The 13,275-nt window shown below is 46.4% G+C and overlaps 1 protein-coding gene across 1 annotated transcript in view; it reads right to left on the bottom strand.

Moving 5' to 3' along the window:
• Positions 1-12,098, bottom strand: part of DLEU7 (deleted in lymphocytic leukemia 7) — a 45,957-nt gene extending 33,859 nt beyond the window's left edge. Inside the window, exons 1-2 of the mRNA XM_049853206.1 lie at positions 11,887-12,098; positions 11,647-11,854 (exon numbers count right to left, since the gene is read on the bottom strand). Of these exons, the coding sequence (XP_049709163.1) occupies positions 11,647-11,854; positions 11,887-12,098 (420 nt within the window). The remainder of the gene's footprint in view (positions 1-11,646; positions 11,855-11,886) is intronic.
• Positions 12,099-13,275: the final 1,177 nt, after the last annotated feature.

The raw sequence follows: 13,275 nt of genomic DNA, 5'->3' as shown, positions 1-13,275 counted from the left end.
CAGCACCTATTTTATAAGGCTATGGGTGAGAATTATGCTTACTTTGGACACATCATCAGGAAAGGCCAATGGTTAAAAAAAGGACAAGTACAGAGTCAGTGAAAGTAAGGGAAGCCCTCAGTGAGATGAACTGATACACTTGCCGCAACAACGGACTCAGACATAGCAATGATCATGAAGGTGGTGCAGAACCAGGCAACATTTTGTTCTGTTATACATGGGGTCACCGTGAGTTGTAACCAACTCCATGGCACCTAACGACAATAATGGTGAGAATCAAATGAGAAAGGTACACACAGTATGACAGTAGCTGGCATACAGTTGTTGTTGTTGGGTGCTGTCAAGTCGGTTCTGACTCATAGCGACCCTATGTACCCCAGAACGGAACACTGCCCAGTCCTGTGCCATCCTCACAATTGCTGTTATGCTTGAGTCCATTGTCGCAGCCACCGTGTCAACCCATCTTATTGAGGGTCTTCCTCTTTTTTGCTGACCCTCTACTTTACCACAGATGACGTCCTTCTCCAGGGACTGGTCCCTCCTGATAACATGTACAAAGTATGTGAGACAAAGACTCACCATCCCTACTTCTAAGGAGCATTCTGGCTGTACTTTTTCCAAGACAAACTTGTTTTGTTCTTCTGGTGGTCCATAGTATATTCAATATTCTTCACCAGTACCATAATTCAAAGGCGTTAATTCTTCTTTGGTCTTCATTATTCATTGTCCAGCTTTCGTATGCATATGAGGTGACTGAAAACACAATGGCTTGGGTCAGAGGTACCTTAGTCCTTAAAGTGACATATTTGCTTTTTAACACTTTAAAGGGGTCTTTTGCAGCAGATTCCCCCAATGCAATGTGTTGTTTGATTTCTTGACTGTTGCTTCAATGGGCGTTGATCATGGATCCAGGTACAATGAAATTGTTGACAACTTTTAATCTTTTCTCCATTTATCATGATGTTGCTTACCAGTTCAGTTGTGACGGATTTTTGTTTTCTTTATGTTGAGGTGTAATCCATACTGAAGGCTGTAGTCTTTGATCTCCATCAACAAGAGCTTCAAGTCCTCTTCACTTTCAGCAATCAAGGTTGTGTCATCTGCATAATGCAGGTTGTTAATGAGTCTTCCTCCAATCCTGATGCCCCGTTCTTCTTTATATAGTCCAATTTCTCAGATTTGCTCAGCACACAGATTAAGTATGGTGAAAGGATACAACCCTGACGCACACCTTTCCGAACTTTAAACCATGCAGCATCCCGTTGTTCTGTTCAAACAACTGCCTCTTGTACTATATACAGGTTTCTCAGGAGCATACAGCAGGTAACTAATAAAATGTTCCCTTCCCTTTATGTTATTTAATAATCTGCAAGCCAATGTTTAAAAGGCTAAACTGTTGACAAGGGCAAGGCCTATGACAGCATGATTTAGTTAAGACCCGAGTCACTGATAAGCCCAATTTAGAGACACGCAGCCTTCCGGGCAGGTACAGAGAGCCAGGGACACAGAGTTCATTCTTTCAAAAACATCGGACTTGCCAGCAGAGCCCTGGTTCTGCCCCTTTGATAGATCATCCTTGGACAGGCTATTTTACCCATGGAATACTCAGTTTTCTCATCTGCAAAATGGAAACAACAGCAACCACATGGAGAGGCCGCGAAGATCACATTAGCTCACGGATATGAAAGTTCTTTGTATTTGTAAAGCATTCGATCAATCTAAGGTTATGAATACAGAAATTTGCTAGATGCTGGGAGGTAAGAACTGAGAGGGAGGGAAAAAAGACAAGAGAAATGTGCTCTGTAGAAGCTCAGAATATAATTGGTGAGATGAAAGGTACTGGAAAGTATTCAGCAGAGATGTCACACAGAGTAAGATTAAGGCTCCGAGAAAGTGGCCCAGGCCATCAGAATACGGCTGACCTTTGCAAGGGATTGAGGCTTGGAAAAAGCATCAGAGTAGCGGTAGCTAGAAAGGACTGAACTAGACTTTTTAAGATTTGGGGAAGGCAGTATTTGGCTTGTCATCAGGAAAGGAAATGGCCCCTGCAGTACAGGATGAATAAACCAAAAACCAAACTGGTTGCTACCAAGACAGCTCTAACTCATGGCAATGCCATGTGTGTCAGAATAGAACTGTACTCCATACAATTCAGTGGCAGATTTTTCAGCAGATTGCCAGGCCTTTCTTCTGAGGCACCTCTGAGTGGACTCAAACCTTCAACCTTTTGGTTAACAGCAAGCATGTTTACTATTTGCACCCCCCAGGTGCATAAGCAAAAGCCTGGAGTCAAGAAGGGACTGGCACCTTGAGGGACCAGCCTGAAATGAACAGAGGTTTGTGTTGTATACCAGGATGTAAGTTTGTGCAGAAGGCCTTGGACGTCACATCAAGGTCACAGGAAACTTCCAAGCATGGGTTTTTTAAGAATACTGGTCTGGCCTATGACCCTGAGCACCTAATAGGCTCCAACCTGGGCTCCTTATACACATCCTCACTCAATGCTCACAACTCATGACAGGTGACAAGAAACAAGGTTTGGAGAGATTAACTGACTTACTAAGTCACAGAGCAAGTGAGAGTCAGAGCTGGAATTAACTTCTCACTGTCAGAACTCAAAGGTTCCTCAAACATCCACCCAAAATCAGAAACTGGGCCAGCAGCTCAGCTGCAGGAATGGTAGAGATTCACAGAGCTCACCATCTGGTGTGGGAGAGACCAGTGACCAGGAACGACAAAGCACGCAGGAGAAGAACTAAACTGGCTCTCTGGGAAGGAGCAAAAATATCTGCAAGTGAACTGTTTCCTATTTCTTCCTTGGCCATATTCAAGGTTTTATAAGGTTAACTTACTGTTGTATTATGAAGCTCAGATTGGCAACGATCATATCCAAATTGAAGACTGGCCTATTGGCCCAACACTTTTCCTTGCAGCATAATTGAAAGGGCTTTGCTATTTTGAAGATACTCAAGACATGGAACCTTCTATGAAGCCTCCATATGAAACCAACCGCTAGCTTATCAGAGACCTCCCAGTTAGAATTCTCCCTTCCTCAGCTCTGTTCTCTTCTACCCAGAAGGTGGCCTTCTTAGAAATACCGCTGTGCTCACACTTTTCTGCACCGTACATTGTGTTTACTAGGAATCTGCATGTCTGGAAGCCTGGACAATCGAAAATGCTCCTGCAAGGTCCAAAAAAAGAAAGAAAAGATAAGCCCTTTTTTTTAGCGACTTTCTAAAAATGAACAGTCCCGTCAAAACTGAAGGTTTGAAGGCAAAAGGAACGTGGCAGCAGAAGTCAGTTTCAAAGCTTGTTTTCTGAAACCAACACCAAAGGGTAATAAAGTCAAAAGTACAATATGGCCTTGTAGGCTTTACAAACGTAGATAACTTCTAAACAATTCACAAGGCTTTTGTTTTATAACGATAAATTAGTTCCTCCTCTCAATATCTGACTTTAAAATAAGCTGGCTCTTTTCAAAACAGTCACATCTTGAGCTACTTTCTCTTACGGTGGCCTCCACAAGCTTCTTTCTCCTCACGCTTTCCCCTCTCGCTGTCCGAATACCTCACATCCTCTACCACAGCTGACGTCCAGCTGACCCTGACTCATGGAGGCCTCAAGTGTGTCAGAGTAGAACTGTGCTCTGTAGGGCTTTTAGCGGCTGATTTTTCTGAAGTACATCACCAGGCTTTTCTTCTGAGGTGCCTCTGGGTGGACTTGAACTGTCAACCTTGTGGTTAGCAGCCAAGCAGGTTCACCGTTTGCACCATGCAGGGACATCCTCTACGGAGAGCACTAAAGAAAGAAAGATCTTTCCCCCAGTTTTTTGCGCCCAGGCTGCCCAGCAGACCGCTCTCCCTTAGAGCAGCCCAATGCTGGGTCCTGCAAATGAATATAAACCCCTTCCCCAGACCCATCACGATCCTCCACAGAGGCTGTGCACATAAAATGAGAATGATGTCTCTCAGTTTTAGAGGGATGGAGTGAAAACCATAGTATACTACAAATTGCCCCAACTTCATTTGGTGCTTTAAAATCTGGCTATGAACTACAAATTCACCAGTTGCTGGAACCCAAGGTCAGTCTCAAATAGATATGCAATTGTTTATTAATAAAACACCCAATGAAGAACCAAAGTATCTGCCAGTCATCATGAAAAGCCTACCATCCACAGGAAATTAACCATTTTTATTTGCAGTGTACCCAGTGAAAACGTCCACAAGTAACTAAGGTTCCAGGTTCCTCAGGTATTTGCCTTGAGGATGATACCATTTTTATTTGAAAAGTCCAGTGAAAAGCACTTTGTGATGGGTAGCAGTCCTTGATTCCGGGGTGCTCACAAGGCAAACCAAAAAGTGAGAAAATAAAACATGGCAGCATTTCCATGGAGATGTCAAACATAAATAGTTTTATTTTAGGGACTCCCTGGAGTATCTTTCTCAGATTTCTCATTTTAGAAAGCTTAAATGTCCTGCTCTTCACCTAACATTCATGTTAGAAGGAATTACAGAAGCTACAAATGAGCCTCGTCCATGGGAAAACCAAAAGGAACAGAAATGCCGTGGCTATCACTGTGCCTTCTTCTAAAAGCACAATTGTGTCCTAAATACAGAGCAATGCCCAATTGATAGCTATTGATCACATAAACGCTCTTTTTCTCCAATAGTGCATTAATAATTTTTGAAGACACAGTTCCCAAGTTTGCAGAAACTGGCTTCCATACCAATCGCAAAAGGGGAAAAAGCGCTCAGCATTGACGTCTGCCTCCGAGCCGCCCAATATTCACACATGCAGTTTGCAAAGAGCATTAAGAACGACAGGGAAGCCAAAGCTGGCAGTTTCTGACTGCTGCTCTTGTGGAGTGGAACGAGAAAAGCAGCGAAGCCACGGAACGGGACGGAATAATTGGTAACAGAATTAGCTAAGTGAAATGAGTAAGCTCACAGAGCAGCTTAATCTGCAAAGCCAGGAGAGCTCGCCTGCCTCCTGAAGCTGCCATCAGCCAGACAGTTTCCATGCAACTGGCTTCAGAACACAACTCTTGGAAACTATAAATTTTCTGAACTCTCAAAGACAGACAGACAAAACTCAATCAGAGTGACTTCATAATTGGCTTCGGTAAAGGTCCCATTGTCAATCGGTCATTTTCAGCAGTTTTTAAAATACTAGGCTGACTTTCTTCTGGGGCCCTACACATTTCTATGTTCCCTTTGGGTGGCAAATGTCTAATGAATTCTTGCTGGTATTATTAGTTTGGTAACAATTTATTTCTTTTTATTGTTGTAAAAATATACGTAACATTTGCCAATTCAACATTTTTCAGGTGTACGATTTGGTGACATCAATGCCATTAATTGTGTTTTACAACCATTACCCATAATTGCTGTCAAATTACCTATCGCCATGAACAAAATCTCCCTGCCTCCTAAACAATGGCACTCCCCCTTGCCCTCCCTCCTGCCACTGGGAACCACTAATAAATTTTGGTCTCTTGACATCTGTCGATTCTTGTCATTTCCTCTAAGTGAGATCATAGAAGATTTGTCCTTTTGTCTCTGACTTATTTCACTTAGCATGATGTTTTCAAGGTTCATCCATGTCGTAGCATGTATCAAGACTTTATTTCTCTTCATGGCTGAGTGGTATCGCATTGTATGTATGTACCACATTTTGTTTGTCCACTCATCTGTTGACGGACATGTAGACTGCTTCCATCTTTTGGCTATTATGATTAGTGCTGCAATGAACAGAGGTGTACAACTCTCTGCTTTCAAGCTTCTGGGTATCCACCTATGAGCGGAATTGCTGGGTCATACGGTAGTTCTATGTTTAACTTTTTGAGGAACTGCCAAAATGTTTTCCATACCAACTGTACCATTTTGCATTCCTATCAGCAACGGATAAGGGTTCCAATTTTTGGTAATGATTTCTTAAGTGTACTTGATGCTTTAAAGTCATCATGTAAGGCACAAGGAGGTGCACAACTTCCAGTGAGCTAGCAGTGTGTAGTGCGACCATGTGCACAGCGGCCCATCTATAGCGCACTCTCACAGACATTATTCCAGTGTGATGCTCGTAACATCCCTAGGAGCTGGCACTGTGATGCAGAAAAAAGAGTCAGATAAAACCGTGTTTCAATCATGGGTCCAGCACTTACTTGCTGTGAGATATTGATCAGCATCATTAATTCCTCTGAGCCTCATTTTCCTCCTGTGATAAATGTTTGTCAGGCCAAGTAGCTCCATTCTCTCTATCGATCTAATTTAACAAGATTTAGTGCTCTTAAACCTTTTGCATCCACTATGAAAAAGTTCACTTTTTTCCCATGTGTTTTGTTCCATAATCTCTAAATGTTCAAAGGGAATATTAAGTATTGGTTTCTTTGAGGAAAGGGTAAAATACCACCAAATGTTGTTATGATTACGATGAGTGTTACTCTGCCTTCAGTCTGAAAACTTCACTTTCTTAACCCTTAGGGCACATTGCTGGTTCATCAGTAGAGTTCTCACCTTCCGTGAGGGAGACCCAGGCTCAATTCTCGGCCAGTGCATCTCATGTGTGGCCACCACTTGTAGGTCACCAGTGGCTTGCATGTTGCTATGATGATGAACAGATTTTAGCAGAGCTTCCAGGCTAAGATGGAGTAGGAAGAAATGCCTGATGATATACTTTCAAAAAAACTGATCCGTTGCACATGGGTCTCTGAGGAGCAGCCAACAATAACCCTAATAGTTTGACGGGTGAGCCACTCAATGGCGACACCTCTAAGTCGCTCATTGGGTGGTGCTACAGCTGACCTCTGAAGAGCTGAGTCATTCCTAGACATCTCTTTGGGGCATCCTAACCCTGCTTTTGTCAAAGGTCCAGGAAGATAAGCACAGAGTTCACGGATCGGATCCATTAATTTCAAGAAATGGTATTCACAATAATAGCAGTCATTAATAATTCATGAGGCACCAACCTGTGAATAGTAATAATAATGACAGCTAAAATGTACTGAGACTTACTATGGGCAGCCTCTGACTAAGGCTTGATGTGCATCCTCTGAACCCTCACAACAACTCTACAGGGTCAGGTCCTACTTGCCCACTTCACAGGTCAGGAAACAGAGGCACAGGAAGGCTAACCAAGCTGCTCAGGCCACACAGCAGGAGGTGGCAGAGCGCTAGACTTCTGGTCTGTGCTGTCCACTTCAAGGTCTTTAATGCCTGTCACCTGGGCGGCTGGGTCTAGTTCACGTGATACCCCCTCCCACCAGCAGTGGCAAGTAACACCCCTCAGGATCCCTGATGTCAGGGAGGTGTACACATACTTCAAGTAACACAAGTGTTTTTTCCATTAGCAAAAATCCTCCTAAAACCATTCTGGTGTATAAAACCAATCTGCACGTTTTTAATTAAAAAAATATGAAAAACACTCCTCCAAGTTGTTTGAATTAACACTAGTATGAACGAAGCCAAGTATGCATAACCAGACCCCTGGAAAGACAGAATGCTGTCTCAAGTCTAAGTGCTTTGTAATCATTACTCTACAAGCTAAAGGAGATCTTAACCTTTTCTCCAAATAGCTAACCAAGCGAAATTCCAGGACCCTGGCCAGGAGGCACAGCTTCTGGAGAAACTGCTCCTACCTCACTCACTTCTGTAAGTACCGGCTGCTCAGGGGCCCTAGAGACTCATCATGCCCAGGCAGGTGAAGAGCAGACTCCAGCAGTAAGAAAGGAGTCCCTGGGTGCTGCAAACAGTGACGTGCTGGACTACTAACTGAGAGGTTGGCAGTTCAAACGCATCCAGAGGTGCCTCAGAAAAAAGGCCTGGAGATCTGCTTCTGAAAGGTCACAGCTTTGAGAACCCTATGGAGCACAGTTCTACTCTGCAACACACAGAGTTGCCTTTAGTCAGAGTAGACTCAAGGGCACCTGGAAAGTAGTAAGAAAATTTAAGATCCCTGTTTCTAAGGAGCACTCTGGATATTTCCAAAAGTGGGAACAACACATCCCTATATCTGCAAAGTTTGCTCATGACAAGGAAGGACTCATGACTCAAGGGGAAGGAAGGGTGAAGGAAGCTTTGAGCGTGTTTAGAGACTGAGAGGAAGTGGCAGAAAGAATTCAGTAGAAAAGATCAGGAGAGAGAATGGAATTAATAAGAACAGATCTAGGGGCAGGTGAAAGGGTTCCAATGCCCAAGAATAAGAATTTACATTGGGGAAAATAACCAATCAATGAGATGGATTAACACAGTGGCTGCAACAATGGACTCAAACATGGCAATGATTGTGAGGATGGCGCAGGACCAGGCAGTGTCTTGTTCGGTTGTACACAGGGTTGCTATGAGTCGGAACTGACTCGACGGCACCCAACAACAACATTTCTTTATTAAAGACAAGAAAGGAGATGATCAGTGAAATGAGATCTTTTAGGTCGAGAGGAAGGCCTCAACTTTCTCAGAGATGGAGTGAGGGGGCTGGAGTTTACTGAAGAAGGCTTGAAAACCAGAAAACCAAACCCGTTGCCATCAGAGTAAAACCGCCCCATAGGATTTCCACGGCTGTAAACCTTACGGAAGCTGACTGCCACATCTTTTACCCATGGAACAGCTGGTAGGTTCAAGCCACCGACCTTCTGGTTAGCAGCCTAGAATTTAACCACGGTGCCAGCAGGGCTCCTGAAGAAGGCTTGAGGAGGGTAGAAAATTTCAGGACAAATTTTGAATGCAACATGGGGGAAAGTCAATTTGAAAGGTCTTAAAAGGATTACCATGTAGAAGTGGGGCTGCACTGAACTGAAATGGCATTATTTGTAGCGAACAGAAGGAGCCCCAGTGGCACAGTGGTTACGCGGTCAGCTGCTAACTGAAAGGTCGGCAGTTGTAACCCACCAGCCGTTTCACAGGAGAAGGATGTGGCAGTCTGCTTCCAGAATGATTATAACCTTGGAAACCCTGTGGGGCAGCTCTACTCTGCCCCACAGAGTGGCTTTGAGTCAGAAACGACTTGATGGCAATGGGTTTTTTTTTTTTTTTTGGCAGGGGACTGTCCCTGAGCAGAGGGTGGGATTTACCCCATTGCCACTGGCCTGTGTCAGAAATTCAGACAACCGTCTTCTGATTTGATTCCCAAACTGCAACTTAGCTTCCCATGATTTATCTAGGCTCCAGTCATGTGAACGACCACCATTTGCCTGCAAGATAACCCAAGATCCTCAGCCTGACACACAGGCCTTTCACCATTTGGCCTCCACTTATTTCTCCCCTGGTGGCGTAGTAGTTAAGTGCTATGGCTGCTAACCAAAGGGTCGGCAGTTCAAATCCACCAGGCGCTCCTTGGAAACTCTATGGGACAGTTCTACTCTGTCCAATAGGGTCGCTATGGGTTTCATTTCTCCAGCATCATTTGTTGCCTTTTGCCCTCATGAGCTAATTGCAGTCCTCCCAAAGCCCTAGGCCCTTTCAATGCTTCTGGGCATTGGTTCACACCAAAACCAACCAGTTGCCTTTGAGTCAGTTCTGACTTATGGTGACCCCAAGTGTGTCAGAGTAGAACTGTGCTCCATAGGGTTTTCAATGGCTGATTTTTCAGAAGTAGATTGCCAGGTCTTTCTTCCAAAGCATCTCCAGGTGAACCTGAACTGCCAACCTTTCAATTAGCAGCTGAGTGCGTTAACACCACCCAGGAACTCACAAGGTTTCCCTGAAATTCTTTTCTCTCTAATGCCTGGAGAGCAAACATTCATTTTTTAAGGTTACCTCCTCCAAGAAGCTTTCCATGATCACCTTAGGTAAAACTGATCTCTCATTCTCTCATGCCAACCTATATATATTTCATATATATCCAAATCAAACCAAACCCAGTGCCGTCAAGTCGATTCCGATAGCACTTGATATTCATCATTTCTAAGATGCATATTTTTTCACATTTTAAGATCTCTGAAATTAGGATGTATTTTATAATCAACAGAGTGTCATACTTTAATTGACAGGATTTCTTATTTCTTCCTGTTACAAATAAAAAGGCACATGTTACATTTGTGTCTTTGACCTCCCAAGGTGAGTGCAGAAGCGGTTCCCAACTGAAGGTGGTCTTCCTTCCCCACCCTCCCCCATGGTGGACATTTAGCAAGGCCTAGAAACACTTTCGGTTGTCTCAGTTGGGGCGAGGTGCTACTGGCATTTAGCAGGTAGAGGCCAGGGATGTGACTAAACCTCCTGTGATGCACAGGACAGACTCAGAACGAAGAATCATCCGCCTCAAACTGTCAGCAGTGCGAAGGCTGAGAGACCTTGGTGTAAAAGAGACCTTGGTGTAGGGTAACAAAATTTATTTGGGTGTAAATATGCTTTATTGTGTTGGATTTAAAATAAATCTTTCACAGTGTATTGTGCAACCTAACACAAAGCCACTTTTCCCAAACCTTGGCTTCTAGAGCAAGAAGAGCAATTTTTGAGAAGCATTCTAAGCTTTCCTCACCACCCGCTACTCCACATCCTTCACAAGAGGTTTTCACAGGTCTATGCACTCTAGTGCAAACAGTTACTCAGTTCACCTGTTAACGGAAAGGCTAGAAGTTAGAATCCACGCAGGGGTACCTTGGAAGCATAGCCCGGCAATCTACTTACAAAAAAATCTGCCACTGAAAACCCTGTGGAGCACAGTTTTATACACACACACCCACACACACACCCACACACACACACACACACACACACACACGGCACCATGAGTTGGAATCAACTCCAGGGCAGCTGGTATGTGCTAGACTCCTAAAAAAAAAAAAAAAAAAGACTCCTAGAAGGTAAGAATGAAGCAATACTCCAGGTCAAGCTTTGGAAGCTAGAAGATTTCAAAGATATTTGTGATCTTAAACCCGTTAGGCTAGCTAGTGGCAAAATCAGGACTAGAAGCCAGACCCCCATGTTGTTCACATCCCACTCCGCTTGGGAGGGAGCTGCTCTAACGGCTGGTTAAATTGGGTAAAACAATTTGGTGCCTTAAGAGGAAAGTGTGCCCTGCAAATATGAGCTGTGTGACTTAGCAGTAGTTTAGTATGTGTATTCGCGCTTCAACACCCGGGCCCAAGCCCACTCTCACCCCACTTTGTAAGAATTTAGGTTGACTCTATAAGGCCCCTGAGCTCTGTGGGGAATTGGATTTATGCAAAAATAATTGTGATTCATGACTGTAAGGGAACTTTAAATAAATGTAGCTAGTTTCCTCAAACAAAAGGCAGAGGGGACTTAATAAGTGCATTTAAGGCTCCGGGGAGTTATTAATTTGGAAGGCGGCTGGCTGGGGCGGGGAGGGGGGGACTGTCCTCCTCCCTAGAGCTGCACACGTGGGAGGGGCCTTTAGCTGAAGCAGGATTTCTGTGCAGAAAGGAGGAGTTGCAGAAGAAAGTTTTGGCAAGGCCTCCCCACCTCTCTGTTCCGCAGTCTGGTGGGCCCCAGGTGAGCCCCAGTTAAGCCCCTAGTTCCCCGCCTAAATGCCAAGTCGCCTGACTGCGACCTCCCACCTCTCCCCTTTCCGGGGCTGAATCCAGGTGGGCAGCCCGCGTCGGCCCCACAGCCCCACCCAGTCTCCATCCCGGATCCAGCCCCGCCCTGAGGGGGACCCTGTGCCCCAGGGTGCCTAACCGGGTGGACTTACCTTCAGGTAAATGGGAAAGGCGCGCTCTTGCAGCAGGGGGCCCAGCAGCGTCTGCTCCACGCTGACCAGCTCCGAGGTCGAGTCCACCACGCTGGCCAGCGCGCTGCGCATCGCCATCCGGGCCGGGGCGCAGGGCCCGCGGGCCCGGGGGAAGGGCAGCAGCTCCGCGCCTCCCTCGGCGCCTCGCACCGCCTCCATCTCTGGGGAGCTGGCCGGCGCCGCGGCGCCCCCAATCCCGGCCCCCGCCGCCCCCTCCCGGCGCCCGGACCCCGCCCAGGCCGGCTCTGGCCTGAGCGACGGGCCGGGGCAGCGGACGCGTGGTCCGGGTCGCGCGGGCTCCCAGAGGCGCCCGGACAGTCCCCCCAACCCCACTCCTGCTGCAACAGCTGCAGGGTCTGCAGAGCCACCACTTGGGGGCTAATGGAGGCCACCAAGGGCGCGGGGCTGGCCATGACCCTAGCCAGCGGCTCAGCGTGCAGGTGGAGCTGTGGGCGGGGGAGGCGGGGGCGCTGGGGTCGCCGGGGTCACATTTCCCGACCCGCGGCTCCTTGGCCATCGCGTCTTTACTTGTGGGTGGCCGGCCCCGCCCCCGGCCGGCGGTCGGTGACCCGTGCTGGCCCCTGCTTTGGCTTCCAGTCGGAATTGGCTTGTGGGGACCCAAGACTGCCTGAAGCGCTGCTCGTGTGCACTCGAAAATCAGCCAGATGCTGAGCGCTGCTTCTTTCTCCTCTCTAGGGCTTTGATGGGGAAGGAGCCGCTTTGTGAGAATGCCTGCTTCAATGTGGACACCCCGCCCCCATTGCCTCTGAAGGGTGCTTTCAGAAACCACTTACGCTATGGGTGGGGTACCCCTGAGAGGGAAAGTGTGAAGACACACACAGACAAACACAAAATTAGATTGTGCCTGCTCTTCCCCCCAACCCCCAGCTGAGGGGAATTTTCGGGAACTTCTTGGACTCTCCTTTAAGGCCTCACATCGCACAGAAGAGGGTGGGTTTGTGTGTCTCCAAGTTCTGCTTGTCCATGGCACATTTGCAACGAAGAGCCTGGCAGCTGAGGTGGCATCAGGGTGCAAGGGGTGCAGTCTGCTCCGGAACTGACTCTCCGGCACTGCCCCCTTGGGAACTTTCATAGCTCTGTGTGAAGCTCCCAAAGGATTTAAGACAGCAAGGTTTGAAGCTAAATCCTTTTATGAGCCGTGAACAGGGACAGCTGTACAAATATTTGCTGTTCTTAATTAAACCTAACATTGCTACTTCCTTGACTTAGGTTAGGAATAAAGACTGGCAATTTTATGCTTCTATGGTTGGAAAACCGTTGGTGTGTAATTACACTTTAAAAACCAAACAAAAAAAGGCATTTGAGGGGAATAGTATGGAAGACTCTCCCAGACAGGGACAGATTACCCAATGAGCAAGATAAGCACATGCTTAGGGCATCGACAAAACAGGGGCACCGGGTGTCCAAAGCAAAGACCCATAGATGCCAAGCAGACAGGACACAAGGAAAAGCCAGCACCGCAGTGCAAGGGAACTGGCAGGGCACTAAATGCAATCGATACCAGCTCCAGTGCTGAGAATGTGCTGGCCAGAAATAAAGTTCACCCAGGGTCATGAGGGTGCTCACAGC

The sequence above is a fragment of the Elephas maximus genome, chromosome 14 (assembly GCF_024166365.1).
Source record: "Elephas maximus indicus isolate mEleMax1 chromosome 14, mEleMax1 primary haplotype, whole genome shotgun sequence".
In the NCBI taxonomy this organism is placed as follows: Eukaryota; Metazoa; Chordata; class Mammalia; order Proboscidea; family Elephantidae; genus Elephas; species Elephas maximus.
This window is presented reverse-complemented; position numbering and strand designations above follow the sequence as displayed.